The 27,816-nt window shown below is 37.3% G+C and overlaps 1 protein-coding gene across 1 annotated transcript in view; it reads left to right on the plus strand.

The window, feature by feature from the left end:
• MROH9 (maestro heat like repeat family member 9) overlaps positions 1-27,816 on the plus strand; it is a 65,936-nt gene that overhangs the window by 26,411 nt on the left and 11,709 nt on the right. Inside the window, exons 6-18 of the mRNA XM_046680665.1 lie at positions 2,611-2,624; positions 3,585-3,680; positions 6,892-7,041; positions 9,821-9,975; positions 11,453-11,618; positions 12,755-12,897; positions 13,928-14,065; positions 15,541-15,661; positions 21,514-21,651; positions 23,518-23,694; positions 26,096-26,248; positions 26,351-26,467; positions 27,070-27,172. Of these exons, the coding sequence (XP_046536621.1) occupies positions 2,611-2,624; positions 3,585-3,680; positions 6,892-7,041; positions 9,821-9,975; positions 11,453-11,618; positions 12,755-12,897; positions 13,928-14,065; positions 15,541-15,661; positions 21,514-21,651; positions 23,518-23,694; positions 26,096-26,248; positions 26,351-26,467; positions 27,070-27,172 (1,671 nt within the window). The remainder of the gene's footprint in view (positions 1-2,610; positions 2,625-3,584; positions 3,681-6,891; positions 7,042-9,820; positions 9,976-11,452; positions 11,619-12,754; positions 12,898-13,927; positions 14,066-15,540; positions 15,662-21,513; positions 21,652-23,517; positions 23,695-26,095; positions 26,249-26,350; positions 26,468-27,069; positions 27,173-27,816) is intronic.

A 27,816-nucleotide genomic window follows, 5' to 3' on the forward strand; every position in this document is an offset into this window, starting at 1 on the left:
AAAAGTTAGAAAATGATATAACAGGTCAACATTAGTCAAAAGAAAACTGAAATGGTTATACCAATATCAAAAGAATACATTTCAGAACAAGGAATGCATCCAGGGAAAAAGATAGTGATTTTGTCATGATAAAGGAGTCAATTAATTAAGAAGACATAATAATCCTAAACACTTATGTACCTGAAAACAAAAATATATTAAAATAAAAAATCAAAATACATTAAACAAAAACTGATAGAACTGCAAGAAGAAATAGACAGATCTACAATTACAGTCAAAGAATTCAATACGTCTTTCTCAATAATTCATACTTACAGAGAAACTCAGTAAGGATTTAGATTTGAATCAACTTGTCCTAAGTGACATTTATAGAACACTCCGCCAATCATGGAAAATGAAACTTCTTTTCCAGGGAAAGAAGAAAATTTATCAAAATAGACCATATTTTAGGCCATAAAACAAGTGTCAAGAAATGAAAAGGTAGTTAAGTCAAATAAATATATTCTCTGACCAAAATAGAATTAAATTAGAAATCAAAACCAGAAAGATATCTGAAAAATCCAAAATATTTGGAAACTAGATAGCCTACTTCTAAATAACCCATGTGTCTAAAAAAGAAATAAAAAGGGAAATTAAAAATATTTTTAACTAAATGAAAATACAAAATTTCAAAATTCATGAGATGCAGCTAAACAAGCTCCCAGGGGGGAAGTTCATAGTACTATATGCCTATATAAGAATCTAGAAAAGTTCTCAAGCTAATGACCTCAGCTTCCACCTTAAGTAGAGAAAGAAGAGCAAATAAAGTCAAAAGTAAGCAGAGGAGAGAAAATAATAAAGATCTGAACAAAAAACAATAAAAATGAAAGCAGAAAAACAATAATAGAAAAGCAATGAAGCCAAAAGCAGATTTTTTGAGAAGATATGGGGAAAATTATGAGAGAAGTCACAAATTATCAATATTAGAAATGAGAGAGATGACTTCACTAGCAATTCTATGGATATTAAAAGAATAATAAGGAGTATTATGAATAACTTTATGCCAATAAATTTGACAACTTAGATAAAAGAGACAAATTCATTGAAAGACACAAATTACCAAAGTTCACTCAAGAAGAAATAGATAAGAGAAATAGCCTAAGTCTATCAAAGAAATTGAACTTGCAGTTAAATCCTTCTTGTAAAGAAAACTCCAGACTGAAATGATATAGCAAATATTTAAGGAAGAAATTATACCAATTCTACACAAAGTCTTTCAGAAATGTGAGGATGAAGGAATACTTGCCAATTCATTCTATAAGGCTGGCATTATTGGGATACCAAAATCACATAAAGGCATTATGCAAAAAATAAAAACGAAAACAAAAACTACAGAGTAATGTCCCTCAAGAACATAGAAGCAAAAATTTTTTAACAAGTTTAGCAAATCAAATACTACAATACATAAAAAGAATAATATTCGTGACCATGTAGAATTTATCCCAGGAGTGTAATAGCAATTTAACATTTGAAAACCAATCAATGTAACATACCATATTAACAGATGAAAAAGGTAACTGTATAATCATTTCAGTAGATACAGAAAAAGCATTGACGAAATTCAACATCCATTCCTGGTAAATACTCTCAGAAAACTAGGAATAGAAAGAGAACTTCCTCCACCTGGTAAAGTACGTCTTTGAAAAATCTAAAGCTAACAGTATACTTAATAGTGAAATGCTCAGTGATTTCCCCAAAAGATCAGGAAAAAGACAAGGATGTGCACTGTCATTACTTCTACTCAACATTGTACTGAATATAATAGAACAGAGTCCAGAAATAGATCCACACATATATGATCAAATGATTTTTGACTAAGGTTCAAAGGCAATTCAGTGGAGAAAGGATAAATTTCAATAAGCAGTGCTGGAAAAATTATTTATATCCTAAAAAAAGAACTTTGATCTATATCTCATACATATACAAAAGTTAATTCAAAATGGATCATAGGACTAAATGTAAAATCTAAAACTATGAAACTAGAAGAAATCTTTGTGCCTTGGGTTAGGCAAAGATTTCTTAAATACAACATCAAAGCATGACCAATTAATGAAAAAAATGATAAATTAAATATTTCTGCTCTTTGAAAGACACTGGTAAGAGAATGGGTAAGCCACAGACTGGGAGAAAATATTTGCAAGTTATATGTCTGATAAAAGACTTGCATCGAGAATTTTAAAAGAACACTCAAAACTCAATAAGAAAACAGACAAATTAAAAAACATTGGTAGATTTGAATAGTCATTTCACCAAAGAAGCACAGAGGGCGAGGAAGCATATCAAAAGATGTTGAGTGTATAGTCATAAAAGAAATGCAAATTAAAACTTCAATGAGATACCACTACACACCCATAAGAATGTCTAAAATTTAAAGACTGACCATACCATATGTTATTTAAGACGTGAAGCAACTGGAACATACATTGCTGAAAGGAATGTGAAATGGTACAACTACTTTGGAAAATAATTCGCCAGTATTCTAAAAAGTTAAATACACGTCTGTTGTATGATCTGGTCATTCTACAACTTAGTATTTACCTAAGAGAAACGAAAGCAAATATCTGTGCAAAGACTTGCATACAAAGGTTGATAGCACTTTTATTTGTAATAGCCAAAAACTGAAAACAACCCAAATGTCCATCAACAGGAAAACGGATAAATAGATGTTGGTATATACATACAATGGAATAGTATTCATCAGTAAAGAGTAATGAACCATTGATACACGCAACACCATGGATGGATCGCAAAATAATTTTGTTGAGTGAAAGATGTCAAACAACAAAGGAGCACTTTTATATAAGACTCCACTTATATAAAAATCAGAAATGCAACCTTGACAGAAAGCAGATCAGTGGTTACCTTTGGCTTAGGGGAGTTTGGGTACAGGGAGCAGATGTGAGGGATTATAAAAGGACACAAGGAAAACTTTTGGAGGTGATGAATATTTTTTTTTGACTGTGCTAATATTTCATAGGTATATACATCTACAAAAACTTACCAAATTGTACACTTTAAATATGTTGCATTCGATTACATCTCTATAAATCTGTTTAACAAACAAAGTCATTTGAAACCCACCTTCTCTGGAACTAAAGACACCCGCGCCTGAAGCTTTCATTGAGAGCTTTTCACTTTCCTGCTTTACCTCTCCCTCAGCCCTTTGCAAAACCCCTGCAAGTCTGTTCTTCTACCAATAGTCTCTCCAACTTAGCAATAGCTTTTCCAGTGCACTAAACAGTGCGTTTGATGGCCTAAATGTATTTGACATCTGGTCAACCTATTAAAATTATCAATGTCCTCCATGTCTACTTCAGAGAGACCTCTCTTAAACACTTTCGAAACTCTGGGTCAGTGCAGTCATAATATTTTGTGTGACTAAACTATCAGCAGAGAGTTCAAGATTCAGAAAACTTTAGATCTCCAGAATTGGCAGGAAGAGGAAATTGGAAATAGCAATGCCACAGAAGGAACCAGTGATCAAATAAAAATCTTAAACTCTTTTCCTTAATACAGCGGATATCTTAAAAAACAAAAGTGCAAAGTATGATAAATCTGGAAGCCAGCACTTACTGCCTTTTGCTTCTGATGCAGAATTCCTGCCCAAGGCCTTGCAACGAGAGAAAACTAAAATCGCTCAGGTAACTTAGTCCCTGCTTTATCGTATGCCTTTTTTTAATGTATGTTCTTACATATAGTGGTAACTTGTTTCATCAATTTATATTTTTAATAATTTTTCTCATTTTTTTTAATTCAGTGAAGCAAAGAGTAAATGATGTATAGAGTATTTGGCTTCCGATTTTCATCTCTATTACTAATAATTTATGCCTATTATTCCTGAATATAGCAATTTATATTATTTTGCTTGATTCTTATAGAATGCAAATGAGAGACAGATGTCTTTCCTAGTTTTATTTCTTCTTTTTGTTTGGTTAATAAATAGGTCATACAGATGGGGAAGTTCTGGTTATTTAGCAAAACTAATGGAGTCACCAATTAACGGCTCTTCAATACTATTATAATTTACTAGCAAACATCAAAATAATATGTTTTAGATTTTGTTTTAAAAAGCTATTAAATTTTTTTTTGTTTAAGTGATAAACCTCAGGACCAAGTAAATAATTTTTACACCAACCAAACCCTCAGGGAAAACCATGAGGCTCTATAGCTCTATATACTCCCTCAGTTTCTTTCAAGTACACAAGCTTCTCTCCATGCTTGAGAGGTCACCCAGCATGGCAGCCTAGGTTGGGCTGTCCAACAAACAGCCTTCTATTGTTCTCATTGTGCTGACAGCTCAGGAAATCTGCTGCAGAGGCCCTTCAGGTTATCTCATCTCTTGAGTAGGGAAGGTCTTATGGTTCCTCCTAAAACTACATATATGAAGCAGTGCCTTTCCCTCCCACAACTGAGGTAGATAGAACTGTGGGAGCCTGAGGAGATGCAGAAGTGATACACCTCACATAATATGGTCAAAAATACTGCATAGATGTCTTAAGTATGCATCTACATGATGATGCATCTTTCCAAAATCAGGATTATTCATAATCCACCATCCCTCAAAAATCACAAGCCTTGTTGACTATGAAGTTGTCCATTTACATGAAGAAACTGGGTTTACCTGTATAGGTGTACTGAAAGTCCTTCTACAGTCTTCCATCCCCCACTCCAGTGTCCTGGAGTTGAAATCCTGAATGCCACAATTGCGCCAGTGAGCCTAGGACTGGCAGCCTTCTCAGAGCCTCTTCCGAGCATTTCTTGAAGTGTATTATCACCACTTTCAGGTCGGTGTCCTCTCTTACCTGAGTTTAATGTCCATCAGATTTAGAAATCCTTGGGTTTGGAGCGAGGTGCCCTGGGTCCTTGTATTCAGGACCTGTTATTCAGTTCCCAACTGTGAGACCAATGCGGGCCCAGTGCTAGCACTGTGTGCAAGATCAGTAGCTGGAAATCCCTGAGGTAGGGCCTTTCAAAGGTAGATTGGAACAGGTGGGTTGAGAGAAGCTAAGGTTGTAAGAAGGGGACCAAGAGGACCTTAGCCAAAGAAAAAGCTCAAAGGACACAAATAGGAGTATAAGCAGCAAGGTTTTTAGCCAAGAGAGGTAGAAGCAAAACACCAGTAAATAGGATGATTGGATTGGAAAAAAAAAAAAAAAAAGAAAGAAAGGAGTTTACAAACTAAGAGGCTCTCCTTTTTATATAGTGACCACTTATAAGAGAGGACACTGTCTTCTACAGAAGCTATTGAGGGCACTGAAAGTGTCACAGATTGAACAAACAAAAAATATTCATACCAAATAACCTAGCAATCTCACTCATGGGAATTTATAGAAAGGAAATAACTCAAAATAATATATCTACTTATTAGAAGAGGTCCTTCACAAATGTATGATTTTCTTTTAAAAACTGTGTGTCAAATATGGATAAATAAATGACAAATTGTGGAATATCAAGTTAACAGTATATTATGCAACTATTACAATGAGTAGCGCATTAGATGTGTACTCGTATAGTACGAGTATGTAATACGTAGTTAGAATTACATAATATGTAACAACACGGTGTAACAGTGAGAAACAGGAGGAGATAAAGGGGGTCTCTTGAGAGTCCAGCTGTTCTCTGTGATTGGCATATTTCTGATGAGTTGCATGTAGATCACCTGTTACAAAGTGAGCCCTATCGTTTGATGCACTCCCTGTCATATCTGTACCTTCATATGACAGAAACTTCTAACACCAGCTCTAAGTTTCACTAGGAATTGCTTCTTCTACAACTTTTAAATAGACACTAACATAAAATAGTTTGTTGAATAAACAAATAATGATTCAAAAGAGAATAATCCTCCTTCCAATGATTTTTGAAAAATTCACCATCTTATATAATTAAATCTGGCTTTCTTAAAGAGGGGTAAACTATTAGTGATGTTCAGTCTGCCTAACCAAGCCTTAGTGACCCTCCTTTGGCTTTCTCCATAGCGTTCCAACAATACCGTCCCTTACCCCTCTGCCCAGTGAGAGGGAGGCTGGTGGTCATCCATTCTTTTTCAGACCTCAGTCCTACCCTACTGGAAAAAAGAGCAACACTCCATCCTTTCACAGGGCATGCAGAAAAGCTTTTATTGTCAAGATTGGGTACCTTGTGTACTTGGGAGAATGACACAGGAGAAAACGCGGCTCATCCATCTTTCTTAACTGAGAGATCCATAATCGTGTAATTTTGTTCATATTTTATGGTCCATGGATATTCCCCTAACTTTAGAAAGAGATTGTTTGAACTGTAGTTTTTACCTCAACCATGGACATATGGGCCTTTTATCTCTTCCTGCTTCTTGATCCTTCTCTGGGAAAGAGAAAAGTCCACACCGCAGAATCGCCTTGCCTTTCTTATCTCATCCCCTCCTGCACCTTCTACTAATCATGCTTGTTTCTGATCTGAGCAAACTCATTTCCAAAGCTGAAGAAGTTCATAATAGTTTCCAATATTTGAACAGCTAAACTTAGGTAAAATCAATATTTTATAGTTCCTCTTATTTTTAATGCCATGGTTTTCCTTTTCTCCCTGGTCTGCCTCCAGAGCTGACATATCCATATGAAAATGTTTTAGTTGCTTTCAAAATCAGAAGAAAAAATACGTATATATAATTCAGCTTGAATGATAGTCAGCTTAATATCAACAGAGTTGTAAAATATGTTTTTTAACATTTTTTAATAGAAAAAGGCCCACAACAGCAAAAGCGCGTAGGGCCCGGGAAAATCACGTGGCCTGCTTGGCCCTGGAGTTTCCCTCAGGATGTCCAAGTTTCTCTGCCTGTGTAGGTAAGGCTGGAGTCATGGCTCTCTTTTTTGGTTTCAGAATGTGGGAGAAACCTTAATGCCATCCTTGCTGACTGACTTTGTGTGGAGTCTCCTCGTGCGACTGTCTGCGTCTGATTATACAACTGCGTTGGAGGCATCGACCATACTGAAACTGACGCTGGAATATCACGCCCATAAGGTCACCATGGTAAGATATTGACAATGAGCAGCGAGCACAGAGTTTATTCTCCAAAGTGCTCTTGCTGAATTTGTTATATGCCTACTTCTTTTCATATATATGTCTTGCCATTGCTCATTGTGTCACTTTAATCATGGGAATTTTTTTGTGAAATGTTTCAAGTATACCAAAAAGTTTTGAAAATAATGGGATGACCTTTCACCACCAGTCACACCAAGTCATAATATTTTGAGGTATTTGCTTCAAATTTTTTAAAGAAATACATTAATAACAATAAAATAGTACAGCTATAATTGAAATCCACTGCTTAATCATTAAGGAAACTTCAAAGCACTTCAGCTTGCTGTAGGTCTGGCTATATAATTTGTGGGGTCTATTGCAAAATGAAGTGTGGAGCTTCTTGTTCAAAACGTAGGAAAAAAGTACCATTAAATATACAAGCATATGAAGTTTTTTCCTTTCCTCCACAGTCCCTCTCTCAGTTTGTTAAGGTGTTTTTATTTTCTATTTAATCTATTTCTAAGTAAACAAAAAATTAAAATTTTAAGTTATTAGCATGAATTTTACCATCTATATTTATATTGTGCAATGCCAGTTATAGATATAAATATAACAGCATTTAAGTCATACACAGAATCAACAAAATAATGTAATTCGTATTTCATGGCTTGTCCATGCATATGTAGCTCATTCTTACTAGAAGAGTAGAAGCACTACATAAAACTAACTCAGTTGTCTTTATTTCACTTCTTGTCACTCACACATTCTATTAACAGTCTCTATCTTCAGCTTATCGATAAAGAAAGACTGGAAGGAAAAGAATTTACGGGGTACCTCATCTTTCTCTTTCTTTCTATGTCATCATTTTCAGCTTAAGTGGTTGAGGCTTCAATAAATGCTTATTGTGGTTACACTCGCTTTGATTTCCCACTTAACTGTTATACATCGTGGGTCCACTGGAATTCTGTGCACTTATCATAAACGTTGCATGTGAATGGGACTGAAGGAACCACGGCTGACTCACATATCGCACAGATCTCTGCTCACATGCCTCCTGATGCATGAAGTCCAATAGAACCTCCCTTAAAAAACACAAGCTCAAAGATGAAATTGTTAAAAATTTCAAGATGGCAGCAGCAGAGCTTTAAACAAAGTGAGGGGACCTTCTGAGTATGGGACCTTCTGCAAATGCGTAGATCACCTGCCCATGAAGCCAGCTCACTGAAACTCCCAGTTCCCGCTCCTGACATAGCTGTGTTATGTGATTGAAAATAAACCGAGAGCTCATACTCAAATTCAGAGAGCAGGAAAGAGGAAGCAACACTTCTTACAGAACTCCAATGCTGCTAGACAGGAGCATTCTAGAAGGCAGCCACAGCCAAGGGGTAAACTGGAGGGCAGCAGTCATTTCCTTGGCAAAAGAAAGTTCTCCTCTCATGCTGTGAGAAAGAACACCAAAAGGGAGGCTAGATAAAGCCATATCACATCCCCGGAGAGGAAGAAGAGCCAAACAGAAAACTAGATATGTAAAACTAGCCTCTGTTACAGTTAAATCATTGAACACCGAGAAAAAACTGAACAGAAATGGAGTTCAGCAACTTACTGCCCCATCCCAGCTCCCACAAACTATTGAACTACTGAATATAGTGGATTCTCGTCTTAAACAGAGTTAGCTTCTAAAGTCAGTTATAATGAAAAATTGTGTTTGGTTAAAATCATCCCTGAAAATCCCCTAAATTGCATATAGTATGTGGGCTTACAGGCTCTAAATAAATCTAACACAGCAAGTCTTTCCTTGAGGATTAAAGCAGATCGCTGTTTCTATAATCAAGCATCCAGTAACATATGGGCTTGTTTTAGAGACATGCTGCATTTAAGGAGGGGGAGAGGAGGAGAAGGAAAAGTTCTAAACCCGATAGTGAAGAGGTCAGTGGAGAAGAACAGCGGTTTACTGTCTCCCATGTCACGTTCCCCTTGGAGCAAATGTGGTGGGAGGAATGTCCTGCGCTATTTAACAACACTTCATTTATGTTTTTGTTTTTCTTTGGAGTAGAAGGCAGTGCACAGATAATTGAATTGCACGTTATGCAATTGCAATGGAATGTAAATTTACATCAACAACTTTTCAGTTTATGATCTCTGAGTATTTTCAAAATAAGAAGTGAGGTGATCTGGGTGGGTTAAATTTGAAGCTGAATATACAGCCATTGATATAAGACAAATCCCAGGTCTAGCTAGAACTCGCCTTGCTCAAGAATGAATAAGAAGAGGAAAAAATAAAATTAACATGAAGCCTATGACTAGAGTTTGCAAAATTATGACTCAACATTTACCGTTCTGGGCCGTTCCTCCAACACACGGTCCACTCCTTCAATATGTAGATTCAAATCTTTAATTTTCTGAAAGTTTTTTTTGATGTTTATAGTTCCATTGTTATTCTGTTCCATTATTTTTACTTTCTTCTTAAAGGACTTGAATCATACATATGTTTTCTACATTGAGCTTGTATGTCTTATACAATGAAGTCTACCCCCTAAAATAAACTTTTTTTAAAAAATGGATATTTTCATGCTATCCATAAATGCACAGATTTATTCCTCATCCAAATAAATATTTTGCATTGTTTAGTCAAGCACATAAATTTTTTTTCTGCTCATGCTTATTTATGTGTTAACTGCTGCCTTGGTCATTCTGAGAAGGACTGAATTCTTTTGTCTAAGAAATGCCTTGGTTTAGAGGTAGCCATGAAACAGGAGACCCTTGTTGACCTGTGAAATTACTTTTCCAGGTGTCTAAGATTGTGGATTTTATTTATAAGCAATTGCGTGGCAATTCTTCTCACATTATGAAGCAAGCTATGTTGCAGGTCATCACCTTGCTGACACGCATGTCACCAAAGAAGGTCATCTTTCAAATGATGGACTACCCGGTCCCAGCAGACAAGTAAGGGCCCCCTTGTCCCTTCCGCAAGAGTTTGTTCCCAGTCTCCAGAGTCAGACAGACTGGACAGGTCTGGTGTGGTTTCCTTTTCGCTGAAAGAGAATATCTATTTTCACATCACAGAGGATGATTGTAAGGCTTAAATACGATATGTGCTATTCAAATCCTTGTACGATAGTTGGCACACAGGAGACCATCAAGAAATGATCATTGTCGCTATTATTTACCTTAGGCTTTAAATTATGTTCTGCTTATTCCATAGGAACAAATCTCTTTTCAAAGTAGTAATAGATTTTTTTCCAAACCATATGTGATAACATTCTTAGAGTGTTTTTCTCAATTATGAAGTACCGATGTAGGATATTCCCACCCACCAATGAAATAACAAAACATTAAATATTCCAAGGTATAATTGGGAGTGCCTTGTCCATTAACTGTTCACCCAAAATTCATGATCCAAGATCACAAGAAATATTTAAGAAGAAAAGAATGTTACCGTGAGCCTATGGGACAGTATGAATAACAGCACATTAGAAAAGCTTAGTAAATCCTATCACTCCATTTCTATCGTTTACACATTGGAAAGGAAGGTATTACTTCTCTACCATCGACAGCGTAAAAGGCAGGAGGTCATATTATGGAAAGGATTCAGGCTTTGGAAACAAATGAACCTAAAACCCAACCCAGCCTTGACTCTTACATTCTGTGTGATATCGTACAAGTTTCATAAACCTCTTGATCCTCAATTTCTTCATCTGTGAAATGAGGAAATTCTATCTATAAAGCTGTTGTATGGTTTAAATGAGTTCACATCTGTGAGAGGCATCAAAATCAACAAAATGCTAAATAAATTATATGATTGACCTCTTTCCAAATGAAAGCTTGTATTTATTTAAGAAATTTAAACTCACAAAGTATTTCACTATTTAGGAAATTCCTGAAAACAGAAAATCTTCATAAGACTCAATGTTTTCTCTTCAGGAACTAAACCCCCACTGTGTGAAAGGATTTTTTAAATTTTTAAATTTACATGGGTTTTTTTAAAATCTATTTAGGTTTTTTAATCGATATGTTTCTTTATATGCTAATTTGTATTTCCCTATCAGTTTTTAAATATTCTTTTATCTCTGGGCAAACAAGATCACAAGGTGGGAAGTACAGAGAGAGTAGGGGGTGCAGAAAGTTGATCAGCTCTTGACGGTGAGCTGGACAGACATTTAAATAGTAGTAGGAAATGAACTTGCAGACTTGCAGGCTGTATTTTCCATAAGACCTTTCGAAATTCTTCCTCGGTTTTCAAGGACAAAAGACTTAATGAGATCCTTTGGAAATGGGAATATCAGTTTGTTTTGGACTTGTTTGCAGTATCTTTGCTATATAAAGGTGTCAAACCAAGACTCTTTTCCTGATTCATGTCACTGTATTAAGTAGGCAATGAAAACTTACGATTCTCTTTCTGGGTGTGGGATTGTGTTTGCAGCACCTTGATAATGATGTGGCACGCGGCTGGTTCTGAGTCGAGCGTGGCCCCTCACGTGCTGAAGACGATCTTGTTGATACTAAAAGGAAAGCCTGGGGAAATGCACGATAAAATAATGGACAGGAGACGTTTCTCTTTGGATGCTACCAATATGATGCCAGTGGCGGTAAATAATACGATGAGTGTTTCTTTTTCTCAGCACTGTCTTCCTGATCATGAAAATCCCTATCTGCCCAAGGACTCAGTCATCCTTCCTTGACACAGCCCTGCTCTCATTCATTCTTTCATTCATTCAACACGTATTTATTGAGTGCCTACTATGTGCCATATCCTGATTTTGGATCTTATATTCTGGTAAGAAACACAGACAATGAACAAATAAATGTATCATATGTCAGATGGTATAAAGCTTAGAAGAAACATAAGGTGGTGTGGGGAAAAGAAAGTGACAGGGAGAGTTTAGGTAGCTTGCTCAGGGCTGGCCTCTATGCTGAGGTGACAGCTAATCAGAGACCTGAATGAGGTGACACAGTGATCCTTGCAGGTATCCGGGCAAGAGCATTCTAGACAGAGAGAAGGGCAAAAGTCCTGTAGTGATGCAAGCTTACCTGGTAGGTCAGTGAATGCAAGGAGGCAAAAAGTCTGGAGAGAATTGAGCAAGGATGAACGTATAAGAGATGATGTCAGGGTAGTAGCCACCAGCTAGGTCATATAGACTTTTATAGGCATGTGAAGGCCTAATCTCTTTTGTGTCCATCATTATGTATCTCCCAAGGACCAAAATCACCTCTCCTGGGAGTAAATTCAAGTCTTACAGAGATATAGTAGAAAAAACACGTGGAGGGGGTGGGATGTGTTCCTCTGATGTGGTGGGTACTGCAGTGGATCAAATGATTTGTTAGTGACCTGGCACGCACCCCCTCAGATATCTCACTGCCCTGTGTTGTTTAGCACAGGGAGAACCTGGGTTATTAGTTTGACTATTCTTCATGGCCACATATGAAGAAGACCTTGGGATGTGCACCCTCCTTGGGTAACAGCTTACTTCCTGCTGGTTTGGCAGCCAGGGGAATGTTGATAGTGCTTTGGGAGCCCCTTGCATACGATGCTTGGCACAGCTCTTGGTTAAGAACGAACTTAGTAACTGTCATTGAATGAATGAATACACTTGCATGCTTCAGGCTTCCTTCAAGAAAGCTGAGGGAGGGGTTGCAGAGTCCCTTCCTTCACCCCCCACACTAAGGATGACTGAGTTTAGAGAGCGATGGTTACGTTCTTGACTCCTTTTTCCTTCCTTTATAGGCATCACAGGCCCTGTGCACATTGCTACCTGTTTGTCCTTACAAGAAAGCAGTGGCCCAGTTTTTCCCTCAGCTCCTGATGGCTCTCATGCTTCAACTCTCTTACAGCAGCAACCTGAAACTGATGACAGAGGACAGGCCTTTGTGAGACAGTAGTGGTTATTTTAGATTGAATAAGAAATAAGCTTCTAGCTATCAATTATTTCCGCTCCTTTGGGTGCATGTGGAACTCTTTATACTCCCATATGCAGTGCATTCATTTATTACAGTTTTCTCTCCTCTGAAGGGTAGCTTCAGAAAAGTAGCTATCCTAAGTAGCTAGAAGTTAGCTAGGACCCTCCCTGAGTGTGTGTGTAGTGTATGGAGAACCACTCCCACACTCCTGCCACAACGGGAGGCCACCAAAGAGAGAGAGCCGAGAGGAGCATTAGACACAAAGCCAGACACAGTGCAGCTCTGCTTTTTACTCTCTGATAGTGATCTCTCACGGTAATCGTATGTGTGAGATAAAATAACGTGCACAAACGTGCTCTGCAGACTGTAAAGTTGTTTTGCGGTTGGTGATGTGAGATGTGGGCTTGTGATAGCCTGCAGTCATTCCATCCACAGAAGGTGAGGGTCAGCCTTTCCCTTTCACCCAAGAGAGTACAATTAGCTTTGCTGCTCTCCAGGGAAATCTGGACACAATTGTCTGCTATTTGCTCTTGTCTAGTGTGGACTTCTAAACCCGGAAGAACTCTAAAACACAATCAGTCCCATTAAGATATTTAATCACTCTCTGTCTTCCAAGCAGGCATGCCTCAAACCATGCCAAGTGGAGGAGGATATGTCCTATTTATTTAAAGCATCCAAAGAAGAAAATCAACAGGCACCTTTAGCAAGTCATCACATCTTTCAACTTCTTTTGCTAATAAGCTCTTCATAAGCTAATAAAGTAATAAGCTCCTCCGTGATTAATCTTGGATCGTACGTGCTACAATTTCAGTCTAACGCCACATCCCATGTACTGATAATCAGGGGAAATGAAGGGCATTAAGAAGTCTCTTTCCTTTGAGACATCCCCTTTCCCAAAACCTGCATCCTGTCCAAGGTGTAGTGAAAAGGGAGGTCACATGTACTTAGCCATGTGAAGGCTGCTGTCAGGTGATGACTCTGCTCTTCTCTGGGGCCTTAGGTATGCCTGGGATGCCCTGAGTGTTCTGCTGAATTGTTCTGGACTGCAACATGTGGATACTGCTCTAAAGAAAAAGAATTGCCGGAACCAGTTTTCCCAAGAGCTGTTTCACCATCACGGGGTCCACCTTGTGGCCAAGTAAGAGCAGGCGCTGAGTCTCCGTCCCACCTTCTCCGTCTTTCTACCATGAAGCCACGTGGGAACACAATCAATATCCACTCCAACTTCCAAATCTCTCCTAATGATCTGAACTGCCGTTTGATTTCTACTTCTTTTCTTGTTCTGAGGGAATTTTACTTTGGGATACTTTTCCGTTTCCTTCCCTCTTGCCTGGTGAGACAGATACCCACTAATCCTCCCTCTGTAGGACAGTTTCCTCTCTCAGATAGGGAGAGCTAGAGGTCAGTCTGCTTTCTCCTTCCTCTGTCGTTAGCTGATTCCTGCTCTGACAGCATCAGTTATAGATGTGCTCCCACTTTAGAGGTCTGACAAAAACCTGTGCTCAGAAAGACAAATAAACTTGGGAAAGTATAATAAAAGAGGACTTTTATTTTTCTTGTACTGGAAAGGGTTTTTTCTACTTAGCCCATTAGTGAACAGCAAGCTTCTGATTATAGGGATCAGATTTTCTGATCAAGAATCAAGATACGTGGCCTTGACAACATAATAGACCATTTGAAGTTGTGACTGACCCAGAAATGCAGTCTATATGGTCTCAGAGTTCTTGGTGCTTTTAAAATGGCATCTTATTTGCACATAGATTTCAAGAACTCATCTTACTTTGTAAAAGCGTAGTACAGCTGCGCTCTGCGAGTGGCCACTAATGAAGAGTCCCTAGTACCTAGTATCTTTTTACTCAAAGACAAGGAGCAACAGCATCATCTGGGAGTTAAAAATACAGAATCTCATGACCCACTCCAGACCTACTGAATCAGAATCTGCATTTTAGCAAGATACCTGGGTGATTTGTACACACATTAAAGTTTGAGGAGCACTGGTTTGGAATCCCGACCTGAAGTCTTCAAATGGAACCACTGTCACATCATCCTTCGCAATCCTGCTGCTATCGACCCGATCCAGACCAACATGAGCCTGGCCAGCGCCCAAGTGTGTTATGGAGAATGGCTTAGTGAATCAGAGCTCACCACCTCTTCTGAATAACCCAGATAGATAACCCCAAACTCTCTTCTTTGTTCTATCATTCAAAAAAAGGACTTGGTCTAAAACCACAAAGGTGTACCGCATGCCTGTCTTGGATTACCAAGACATTTATTTGGAACTATTTATTTTCTCTCCCTTTGGCCAGGCATCGTTTGGTAATATAGGACATTCTGTCCTGTGGCACGGGATGGGAGAGACAGGAAAGGGGATGACTTTAAGGAAAGAGATGTTGTCAGTGATCCAAGTATATATAATTCCCGAGAGTATGTGTAGAATTTATAATGGGGCTGCAGTTCACCTTGGATTAGGGAATATTACATAATATCTTTCTTTTTATGTGGGTGGTACAAGACCTGAGAATAATGATTCTCTCTTTATTACCATTAGCATTTACTGATGCAGAAAATGTTTTCATCTTCTTTGCTAATTCAGTGCCTTATTCTCCTTTACAGAACTCTCAGTGACTATAAGTTCCCACAGTTTCCAGAGACTTTGCATTATCTCTACAAGCTCTCAGTAGAAGGTCCTAGAGGGTCAGAAGACAGTGTCATCACAGTAATATTCCTCACCGAAGTGAGTTTTATTAGGAGACTGTGAACAACCGGATTCCCATTCCCCTTCCTTATACAAATTTAAATCAACACTCCAACCTTTTATCTCCCTCTCTGAATGCTGATTCTTACCAAGAGTTAAGACAATGACAGATATCTGAAGTTGAGGGGGTGAGGTGGAGATAGATCTGGATTATAGGAGGGTTGTCCCTTAGCCTGCTCCAAAAGTTGGCTTTTGTTTTGCCCTAGGGGGCATGGATTTGCACAAACACTGATTATTTTTGTACTACCAGTTCACATATCTTTGCATGCTTGTTAAAGTATATCAAGGGATAACTGAGTTCACTAATGATACTAGGTACTGGGATCTAAATGATGCTTCAGAGCATCTAAAAGAAAAAAAGTAATGGGCCAAATAACTAGGTAAAATAAAGATGTAGAACGATTTATCTGTTAATATCACGTCATATATAGTAATGCCATACTAGAGCCATGCAAATTGAGGAAGTCCTTTTGCTTGCTAAAGACATGTAGAAAGTTCTATAAATTGAAATTATCTGAGTCGAATCTAATTTTCAAACTTGCTTAATGCACTTGAATCTCTCATTATGTTTATTGCATTGTCATTTAAGTATGTACAAACATTAAATAGATCTAAATATGACATACATAATTGCTCCCATAAAATAATACATTCAAAGAAATTTACAAACATAGATTTATATAAGCATCATTAATATGACAGATGATGTTTAATGAAACCCAATTCTCTCTCTCATCATGAGTACATGCTTACTGCTTTTGGAGATTGGAATACATGTCTTTCCAAGGACTCAGCGATGACCACATTCTTCCTCCACTTTCTGTAATTGGAACTTCTGGGCAATCCTCAACTGTCCAGCTCACTGTGAGGTCACTTGGCCTTTAGTTGTTCTGATCACACCATCTGTGCATTTTACTTTATTTTAATTTTATCAGCCAGAAATACTTAAGATAGTACTATGGATGCTTATGCCATTTATTTATATATATATATTTGTTATTTCCAATTTTCTACTAATGTAAATAGCAATAGAGTTTATATCTTTGTGCTTAAATCTTTTTCTTTTAGTATTTTAGATTCTTTTCTTTTAAAAAATTCCAAGAATCTAAAATAATAACTAAAAGGTATAAGCATTCTCAAGCCTTAGGATTTTTAACGCCAAGCTGATTTCCGGAAGGCGGTGCCCACCAATGCTCCCCACGCAGTTCATGGGCTGCTCACCCACTGCACTCTCGCCACAATGATGAGCTTTCCAATTTGAGAGGTAGACATGACGTCCTGTAGGTCATTTGATTTATCCTTAATTTTTAAATTTTTAGAGAGATTAAACATTTAAAAAATATAATTATTCATAAATTAAAGTTCCATATTCTGAACAATTTGATCTCTCCTTTGCCCATTTACCTATTATGATCCTTGTGTTTTTCCCAATGAACTTTATGATTCTCTCGCTGTCTCTCTCTTTCCCTCTCTCTCACACACACAAATCCACAGATTTGTGAAGAATATTGTTTATTATATATTTGGTTATAATGCCTGTAGAGAGTCAGTACTCAGTTTGTTGTTTGCCTTTTAATTTTATTTATGCAATGTGCATTTTTCCAAAAAAATTGAGCATTAAAAAAAGCTACCCTGGTCAAAGAGTTGATAAATATTTATTTATAATGTATTTATATGTATATATTTTTTGATACATTTTTTACATGTAATTTTCTTTCACATGAAGTTTATGTCGTATACCATGTAGTGAGGATCTAACTTTAGTTTTTGCTAAATAATTAACCTACCCCAGCATCATTAATTAATATGCCTCAAATGCACTACTCACCGGTGATATTACCTTTGTTAATTTCGTGTACATACACACATGCGCATCCACACACACACACACATCTCAGGGTCTGTCTCAGGTTACTCTGTTAGGTTCCATTTATTTTTTCATTCTTGTGGAGGTAGCGCACTGTTGAATTACAGCAGTTTGCAAATAAATTTTAATATCTAGCAAAGCAACTTTCTTCTTTTCAGAATTTCTTTAGTCCTTCCTGTATATTTGTTCTTCTAGTTAAATTTTAAAATAATTTTTCCAGGTTTAAATGAAAAACAAAAATCCTCTTGCTGAAAGTGTCATTACAATTACAACAAGCTATGAGCTTCTTATGAATGTTTGATATTTTTGTAGTATTTTCACTTCTCTTTATTCAGTATTTTAGCAATATCATCTAAATCTTACATATTAATTTTGAAAGTACTAAGTAGCTTATACTATTTTAAATTGTTAGTGAGAATGTGGCCTTTTTCATTAGGTTTCTGAGCTCAATATTACTGTATGTTCAGGAAAACTAAACCATATTAACTTGAATTCAGCTACTTTTCTGTGCTGTTTTAGTAATTCTAATAATGTTTTAGTTGATTCTCTTGCGTTTTCTAGTCCTATGATGCTGATGTATGAAAAACAAGGATGACATTGTTCCCTCTGCTCGAATTGTTACCTTTATTTTCCCGAATCACGTCTTTTGCCTTGGCCTTTAGTTTACAGTTCCGTTTTGTGAATAATCTCTCCTGGCCCACTTACCTTTTATGATCGTAGTGTTTTTCTCAATGAATTGTATGATTCTCTCTCTGTCTCTCCCTCCCTCATGCACACACACGCAAATTCGTGAAGGACATCAAATAACTTATGAACACAGTGCTTTAGCAGTACATCCTTAGCAAGACAAATTCTAAGGACAAAAACATCTGTAAGGAAATACTCACTTTGGGGCCAGCCCAGGGGCGCAGCGGTTAAGTGCGCATGTTCCGCTTCTCTGTGGCCCAGGGTTCGCCGGTTCGGATCCCGGGTGCGGACATGGTACCCCTTGGCACACCGTGCTGTGGTAGGCGTCCCACATAGAAAGTAGAGGAAGATGGGCATGGATGTTAGCTCAGGGCCAGGCTTCCTCAGCAAAAAAGAGGAGGACTGGCAGCAGTTAGCTCAGGGCTAATCTTCCTCAAAAAAAAAAAAAAGAAAGAAAGAAATACTTTAACTCAGGAAGCTTATTGATATTGTGTGTTGATAATATAATTTGAAGACAATGGTGTGTATTATATAGCAGAAAACAAATGAGTTACTATATTAATGCTATTAGATACCAAGGTTTTCCGGGGAAGAGAAGAATGGGGAAAACATAAAACTGAAAAGTTAACATCAACTCTGTTATATTAGATTTGAGTTGAATATATCAACATTAACAAAATGAACTCATGACTAAAAAAAAGTATTTTCCCAGCTCAAGTAAAGGCCAAGAAGACATGATATTCCAAGAGCAGTGAGTACACTCAAGTACCCATGTCTAATGGTTTCTCAACAACATTACTCACTAAAAAGGAAACTTGTCTTCTTGAAGAAATGGCTGATGTCAGGGGGCAAGGAACATATAAGATGAGCCTGGGGCATCTAATTTTTTCACAAGCAAAGACATGCTCAAAGGTAAGTGGGTCACGTCAAAAGGACACAAGAGTCCAACTTGAGGGGCTCCTACTGGCCAAATTTGGGCATCAAAGAAATAGTAACTGCAAATAACTGTAGTATATTGAAAAAAATTTTTAAATCCATGAGTCTTTGGTGATACTCAAAATTGGACAGCTGGAAGAGAGAGACAGACAGACAGACGGGCAGACAGAGACAGAGATGGATGCCAGCCAGTAAACGTAGAAGGAACGCTAGATGTAGAAAATCACCATTTTGCAAGGCCCAGTGTAATAACTGAAGGAAGAAAAAATCATCAATGAATTTTAAAACCACTAAGGGAAAGGTTGTTGGAGAACAGAATATTCACATAGTATCAAATTATCACCCCAGAGAATAGTTACTAATTATAAAGGAAAAATATGCCTTTACATTTTGAATCATGGAGATCACTCGAAAAGAACTGAACTTGATCTTATTTGATAACTATCATTCTTCTATTTCTTAATCTTATTTCAATTATCCAACTTTCTTTGCTTCATGACTGAAATAAAGCCCCAACATGTGTAATACAGAAAAGCTTCCCCAGAAGATGCTGGTGTGCATCCTTGGTTAAAAACCACCGACAGAGCATACACAGTATTCTCTCTAAATTTTAGTCTATTTCACACTTTTTTCCTTCCTGCTCATTTTACTTGTCCTTTTTTAATATTATATTTGTCAAAATCTATTTTAATGATTTTTTGTGTGTACCAGGCATTAGATTTATTAATTCTACTGGCTTTCTATTTCCAATTCAATAATCTCTGCTTTTATCTTTATTATTTTCTTACACTGATTTTATTTAGCACAGCTTTATTTTTTGTAACATTTTATTTCTTGTAATTTCAGGAAATAATTTGTTCATTTTTAATATTTCTAAGTCAAGTTATGCATTTACTTCTAATTACAGTGTAAATATCTATTGTATTATATAATTTTTTACTGTTTTCGGTGTCTTGTAGTAATCCTTATTGTATGTTTGATTTCCTCTGTGGTTTATAATTTTAATTCACAAAATGGAGGAGTATTCTCTTAACTTCTGAGTGCTTATAGGCTTTCTTTTTTTTTCCATTTAAACTTTCTTCTTGGTTTCTTCTTTTATTATATATGCTATGTTTTTTTTAAAAACCCTGCTTTTTAAATGTTTTACTTTCAGGAAGTTATTGGTTTTTGTGATCTGGTATTTAACTTTTGTGAAAGTTCTTTGGGACGTCGAGAAGAATACTGCATGGTCTCTGCTCCCCTCTCACTCACTTTCTCTTCCTCTTGCTCTCTCTCACTCTATTTTTCTGTGCACTTGATCTGACCGGGTGATATTTTAAACTCTTCCCTGAAAACTAGTTTTTTATAAAACTGTGATAGTGTTTATAAGAGATTTTACAAATATGTATATTTTGGCTACTAGTTATTAGATGCATAAAGGCTCGCGATAACAGCACCTTGATTTTGGGTATTAGCTATTGAAGACTAAAACCCTTAACCTGGCCTCCAGTCTTCTTTCCTTTCCCTCCTCTCACTCTGGCCCTCTCTCAGGTACTCAAACACACCCTGCTTCATCTACCTCAGGTCCTTGCATGTGGGTTACCCTCCTTGGAGATGTCTCTCCAAACACGTTATCTGGCTAATGCCAACTCTGCTTTCAACTCCAAATCTAAATATCACTTTTCATTCTAAATTCAATCTACACTACACAATCCAGATTCAGCACTCCTTTAAATGTTCTCGTGGCACCTCGTAGCTTTTCTTTTCAGTACTCACCACAGTTACCAGCTCTGTTTTCATTAGAATAGTATATTATAGTGTACTATAGTATCATTGTACAGTATCAGTCCCTGCAGCTAGTCTGTAGGCTCCAAGGTCATGGATGGAGACTGTTTTGCTCACTGCTGTTGCCCGATTTACTAGCACAGTGCCTAGCTCGTAGTAGGCGTGACCTCCTAGCGTATATAAACCGTCATTGTCAAGGAACTCACCCACCTGACTACAACCTGGGAGAGAGACTTCAGTTAAATTTGGTCACTTGGTTTCCAACAATGGAGAGAAAAAGAGAAAAATAAGTAAATAAATGAACATATATATAAATATATTATTTGTAAAATATGTAAACATACATATTAATATATAAATAATAAATAAATATATGTATAAAACATCTATTTCCCATTATGACTGCTACTTCTTTCTACGAGCACAGAAATATACGCAAGAGTACGTATAAGTATTTGGAGTTTTAGTGTGACTTGTGTTCCAGTTCTATTAAAAATGTCTTGATTTTTATAACTGAAGCAGAAATGATGCATTGGCCTTTACTCTACTTATAAACTTATTAACTGTGTTCTTTCAGCTTCTGAATAACTTCTTCAAGGACCCATTCCCAGAAGAATTTTTGGTTCTCTTCAGAAACTGGGTCAATGACTCCAACCCTGTGGTCAGCAAGCTGAGCCTTCAGAAAATTGCCAGCCTGGCGCCAGTTATCAATAAGGTGTGTGGGATCTGTGTCTGACAGCACCATCACCGTCATGATCTGAGACTGGATATTGCTCAATATCCTTACTGATAAAACATTGATATTTTTCAGTTTCTATGTAGCCAAAACAATATCAAAGCCTGATGTTTATCAATAAGGTGATAAAGCCAGGTTAGTGGCTTTATCACCTTATTTGCATTTTTCCCAGAAGATCGTTCACTGAATTCAGAATGTGTAAGCATTGCCCAACACGAGCGCACTCCTTATAGTCTAAACCACACACATATGTGCATTTCCCCTCCAGCATACACGTATGCATACATTTTAGTTCCTATCTCGGAGCACGAACTCAAGCTTTTTCTTCCACGCATAACCCTTTATTCCTTCACTTCTACATATTTGCATTTTTCTCCTTTTTCAATAATTGGCTCAAGTTAATTTTCACTGAATATTCTGATCTCTAGCAGCCTCCTCCCTCTCAGAGCCACACTAACTACGAACACTTGCCTATATAATATTCTGTATCACTGGTTCTCTACGTACGATTCTTGAACCAGCAGCATCTGCATCTCCTGGAAACTTGCCAGAAATGCAAATTGTCAGGGTTGACCCCAGGTCACTAGAATCAGAAATCCTGGAGGTGGGGCCCACCAATCTGTGTCTCAAAAGTCCTCCAGGTGATTCTAATACAGGTTAAACTTAGAACCACTGTCTTACATTGTTTCCCAAGTCACATGAATACTTCTTGCCTTCTAGGAAGATTGAATCTAAGCATACCCAAATGTTTCGTAATTCTCTCATAAATTCCAAAGTACTTTGCACATTGCTGAGAGTGGAGATGCTCCATAAATCATTGTTGATTTAATAATAAATTTGATAACAAATCTTCATTTATCTATTAAGCATAGTCTCTGAAAACTTAAAGCCTGTCATTGGACACCTATTTTGAATTTAGAATGAAATGAGCCATGGTCTATTTGCTTTAAATAAATCATGCGATTCAATGTGCGTTCTTTTAGTATACAGCAGGTTATTTATTGCCTTGACTAACACTTTTCCCGATGTTATTAACAACTGAAAGGGAGAGTCTGTACCAAGGTTATCTAAGAGAGTGAGAGAAAACTAGTGGAGAGTGAGAGAACTAGTTGTTTGTGAACCAGAGCTGAGGTTTCACCTACTATCAGTAAAGACTCAACTTTCCAGCTGGACACAAGTGGCTTCTGGCTATTGTTTTTGCAAATAGTATTTATTTATTTATTTTACTTCTTGTCTTTCCAGTCTTTCCTTCTTTTCTTTGTTGTCTCCTTCTCATTTTTTTCTTTGCTTTCTATTCTGTTTGGCTCTGATCTGCAGTTTACTCCTATGACCTGGCTCAGCAGCTCAGTGTCTCTCATGTCCAAACAGATCACAGTTTAGAGGTCATACTGCAGGTGGTGTGTTGGTAAATGTTTACCAATCAGTTTTCTGGCAATGAGACCAATTTCCCTGGTGTAAATACTCCCACCCTGGCTGATTTCAAGCTATCAAGGGGATGTCATTGAACATGGAGTTGGGAACAGATACACAGTAGCGCATCATTACCTAATGTTCCCACCATATGCATATGATACATATAAATAACCTCAAGGACATATGAGAGTAAAACATAGCAAAGAAATAGGAAGTGATATGTTTTAAGTATGTATTACCATTGTTTTTATTTATTTCTAAATTTGTGAAATTTAAATTTTAATAGTGACTTTTTTTAATGATCAACTTACAAAATTTTTGACCATTTGACAATTGACTCCTGTGAGCCTGTCCAGCACAGCACTGCATACCAAAGGCCAGCTCAAGTCTCCCTGGAGTTCCAAACCCCACCGTTGTCTTCCTTTTATGCAGATAGAAAATGTCTGCAGCTTATTAACATCCATCCTGGATGCCTTCCTTTCCAAAGACAAGACTGTTGTAATTCGGGCGTTGGTCACCGTTCGAAGACTTTTAGGCAAACTGGACAAGGTGACTTACTCCTCTTTGTGTACCAGAATTGCTTCCAGCTACTGCCCTCTGATGGATCATGTGAGTTACACAGTAAGATGTGTGAGATCATTAGTTTTCCAGTTCAGCTGAAGCCCCAGCTGAAGCAATGATATTACATCACAGAATAAGTCGACACAAGATAGTCATTTGGGGCAAAGCCACCATTTCTTTTCCAGAGATGAGAATATTTGTCAGATAAGTACTGTCTTTTTCTTTTATGAGAACCTGGAAACGTCTACCCATAAGAAAGGAGAATCCAGGAAAAGCCTCTGTCCTTGGTTGAAAGAGGAATTGTAGCTTAGTGGCTATATATTGGTTAACCCTGGGTCTGAACTGCCTGGATTCAAATCCCCGTTCTGCCTCCTACTAGCTGCGAAATCTTGAGCAAGTGATCCAGTCTCTTAGTGCGTCTGTCTCCCCATCTGTAAAACAGAGACAGTACCAGGTGTGTTATGGGGATTAGAAATGACATGTAATGCCTCAAATGTGTTTGTTGTTATCATATAAAACTTTAATTAAAACGTATCTCATCAGAAGGTTGTGCATTTTGAAAATTCTTATTTTGTATGTTAAGTGTGTTCCAGAAAAGTTGGATGACAGTAATACATATTAATAAGCAAAAACAGTTTGGTATGCCATGGGAAATCTATTTCTTTTTAAAGATTTCTGTAATGAGTTGTTTGTGAACCAGAGAATTATTTCATAGTAAATTATCCTGCCAAAATTTATGTTCTTAGTTATTCAGATTTCACTGAAGAAGGGCACAATATTATTAAATTACAGAAATTAAGGGGTTTAGTGGCAAAAATTATTTTCCCAAACAATGATAGTAATAGTCATAGTGGCTAAAATTTATTGAGCATTTACTACGTACAAGGCACTATTCTAAGGGATTTACATGCACTATCTCATATAATTCTCTAAACAATTCGTTTGCTATTATCCAGTTTACATATAAGGAAACTGAGGCAAAGAGAAGTGAATATTTGGCCAAGTTCATATGCTAGTAAGTAGTTAGAGTGTGCAAGTAAAAAACTATTTTCAAAAGGAAATCATTTTGGAGAAAACCCCGACTAAACTAATCAAACCAAGCCAAATGAAAAGAAGAAAATTAGAGAAAATAGAAAACTATCAAGTATCAGTTTACCCTATGTCATTCCCTGAAGGCAGAGTATTTGAAAAATGTTAGGATATCAATGAGCCTATGTTACTATGTTTCTCTATATTAAAAGAAAAAGAAATTAACTTCCTCAAGTTTACTGAATCTCTGGGGGACAAAACTGAGATTTCAACAAGTGTGGGCACTCCAGAGCTCTTTCCACTGGTCCACATGGCCTTTCAATGGTTTGCATGTCTTCCTGGCATCCATGGACACAAACAAGTGGCCCATAGATGAATGCAACATGCAGGTGTGTTAAGTTTAGCCCCAAAACAGTATAAATCCAATATTCTTAAGCTGAAAGATTTCTCACAAAAATCTGAATCGTGAATGAAATGTCAGGGAATACTGGAACCCACAAACCCACTTGTCAACAGTCTGCCGGAGCTGGGTGTCCTCTCTGACACAGGCCAGGTTCTCTTTTGTCCCGGTCTCCCTGCCTTCCTTAAATGCCACCTGCTTTGCTCATCCACATCCCCCGTCCGGCCCCTGCAACTTATGATTTGACTACCACTGCTTTAGGTTTAGACTTCGCTCCCCATAAATACATCTGGGAAGGAACATATGAAGCCGTATTAGCCATTTATATTTTTAGGGGAATGTATCTGATATATTCCTGAGAACAGAAATGAAGAGATAAAAAAGATCATAAACATGTCTTAAAAACTGGCAGGTGATATTATATTTTTAAAAATTAACCTCTTCCTCTAACAATTTTTCAGAGGAAGAAATTGCAATTTTTCTCTTCTAGAATATTTATAATCTAATCACCTTCCTATTTGGCATAAGCAAGTCCTTGGAAACCTGGTTCTATGCCAGTGTGCAAAGAGGTCTCGTTGGTGTTCACCGGCACCTCTGCAAAGGCCTGCAACATTTGAACACAGTGTGGTTACTTTAAGTGTTTTTGTAGAAATTATCCCCAAGTTATACAGATTGTTCCAGTTTATATTTTTAGGACTTTATTAAATACTGTCTTCCTAAATTTAGGAAACTTACTTTCACAGGGGATTTTTTTAGTGGAATTTGGATTTTGGTAAACAAATCTTGTTTTAAAATCAAAAGAAGAGCTGACTACTTAGACCCAAGGTGAATCTTTTCTAAAAATAAACGATAGGAATAATTTCATAAATATGTGTATATGTACGTATACATATGTAGTATATATACACATATAGTATATAAATATATTTAAACATACATATGAAAATGTTTATAGAAATGCTTAAAGAAAGAAGCCCTACTAATGCTTAAATGAGACCTTTTTCTATGTGCATGTTCCAGCATAACGGAGGCATTCGGAGTATGGCCATTCGACACTTTGGTGAATTGCTCAAAGACATGAGTCAATACACATGGATGCTGAATGATGTGGTCCTTATGGGCTTGGTGCCTCTGATCCTGTTTTTGGAGGACACAGAGACAAGGGTAGTTAAAGTAAGTCCTGTGATCTTGTTTTTCCTAGTTTTGCAGAGAATCACAGTGTTTCGCGTAACACTGGATGAATAGATCCTCACCGACCTCTTTTCCACTTCACAGGCATGTAAATACACGTTAGAAATCTGTGCCTTAGAGTTAAATTGGTCAAAATCGTACTTGCTCAAAGACGAGTATTACAATTTTGAGCTGGTGGTACTCAACATCTGTAACAATCTCGTAAGTGACTCCTCATGTTTACTGCCATAAGAGTTACAGACAGGACTTTAACGGATACCCAAAGTGGCGAAAAGTGTTGTGGGGACAAGAGCGGGTCTTGGAGAAGGAATGTGAAGAAAAGATAACAAATGAGTGATTACATCCAGGGCTTAGGACCAGAGAAAATTAAAGTTTCCCACTTCCTTTGCCTCAACATTGATCATCTATCTTATTTTCTTCCTCCAACCCACCTACTTTGAGCTATGGGTGGGTTTAAAGGTAGGAACAGCTTTCCAGATCATCAAAAGAAAAACCGGGATTTCTTTGTCACCACACAATGGGCTGGTCCTCTGAAAACCAGCATGAACTGCAATGATAGACAAGTGGGGATGGAAGAATGCTAAGCAAAGGTTGGAAACACCAAGTCGGTCTTGGGACTCACATAATAAATTGAATAATACACACAAGCGGAAGGGTGAAGTTCATACATAAAAATCCCCAAGTTTTAAATTGGTCTGGATTTGGTATAAGCAACCAAGTTGTTTTCTCTGGAAGCCACTATGGAGGCAGTCAATGTGCTTTTTCAACAATTGAGAGAGTATTGTTTTTACTTTTTATTCTAGCTTCTTTCTCGTGGGAACTACATTACAGATTTGATATCTGATACCTTAGGATTCTTGAGGAGCTCTCGGGCATATCTGAGGAGAACATCAGTTATCTTAGTAGGTAAATAAAATTCAATTTTCATTTCCTAATTTGCCTCAAAATGTACAGAATCGGGTAGCAGCCGGAAGTCTTCCTTGAAGAAATCATAATTTTCTTTGTGATGGACAGCACCTGTCATGGTGATGTCTATGATGAATAGATGTTAATAGGTGTGATGAGAATAGAGCTCTATTTTATGGTTCACAGTGAGTACAGCTGTGTGATTAGATTATTATATAAAGTGTAATCAACAGGTGAATTTTGAAATTTAAGATGGTGGCATATCACTACCAATTATTCCCCTTCACCACTTAAAAATTGCTGCCCAAAGAATCCGAATATTAAAAAACATAAACATCATCTTCAACAAAGCTGGGACATCTGTAATCGCAAACTTCAATAGATGAGGAAGAGCGACCAAATCCAGTTAACTTTTAAAGAACATAGGGGTGGAGGGGAGTACAGGAAGATTCCAAGAGAAGGCAATGAAATTTTTTTTGATCTTTGGTAAACCTGACTAGGTTTTTCCACTAGATTCTCTCCACGAACATCAAAACTGATAATGCTTTATTTGGAACAACAGGAAGTGAGTTCCTGACTTGGTGGTGGGATCTTTCCGTGACGCTATTTGGCATGATGGAGCAGCAGGGCCACCACGGAACAAG

This window comes from Equus quagga, chromosome 13 (assembly GCF_021613505.1).
Source record: "Equus quagga isolate Etosha38 chromosome 13, UCLA_HA_Equagga_1.0, whole genome shotgun sequence".
In the NCBI taxonomy this organism is placed as follows: Eukaryota; Metazoa; Chordata; class Mammalia; order Perissodactyla; family Equidae; genus Equus; species Equus quagga.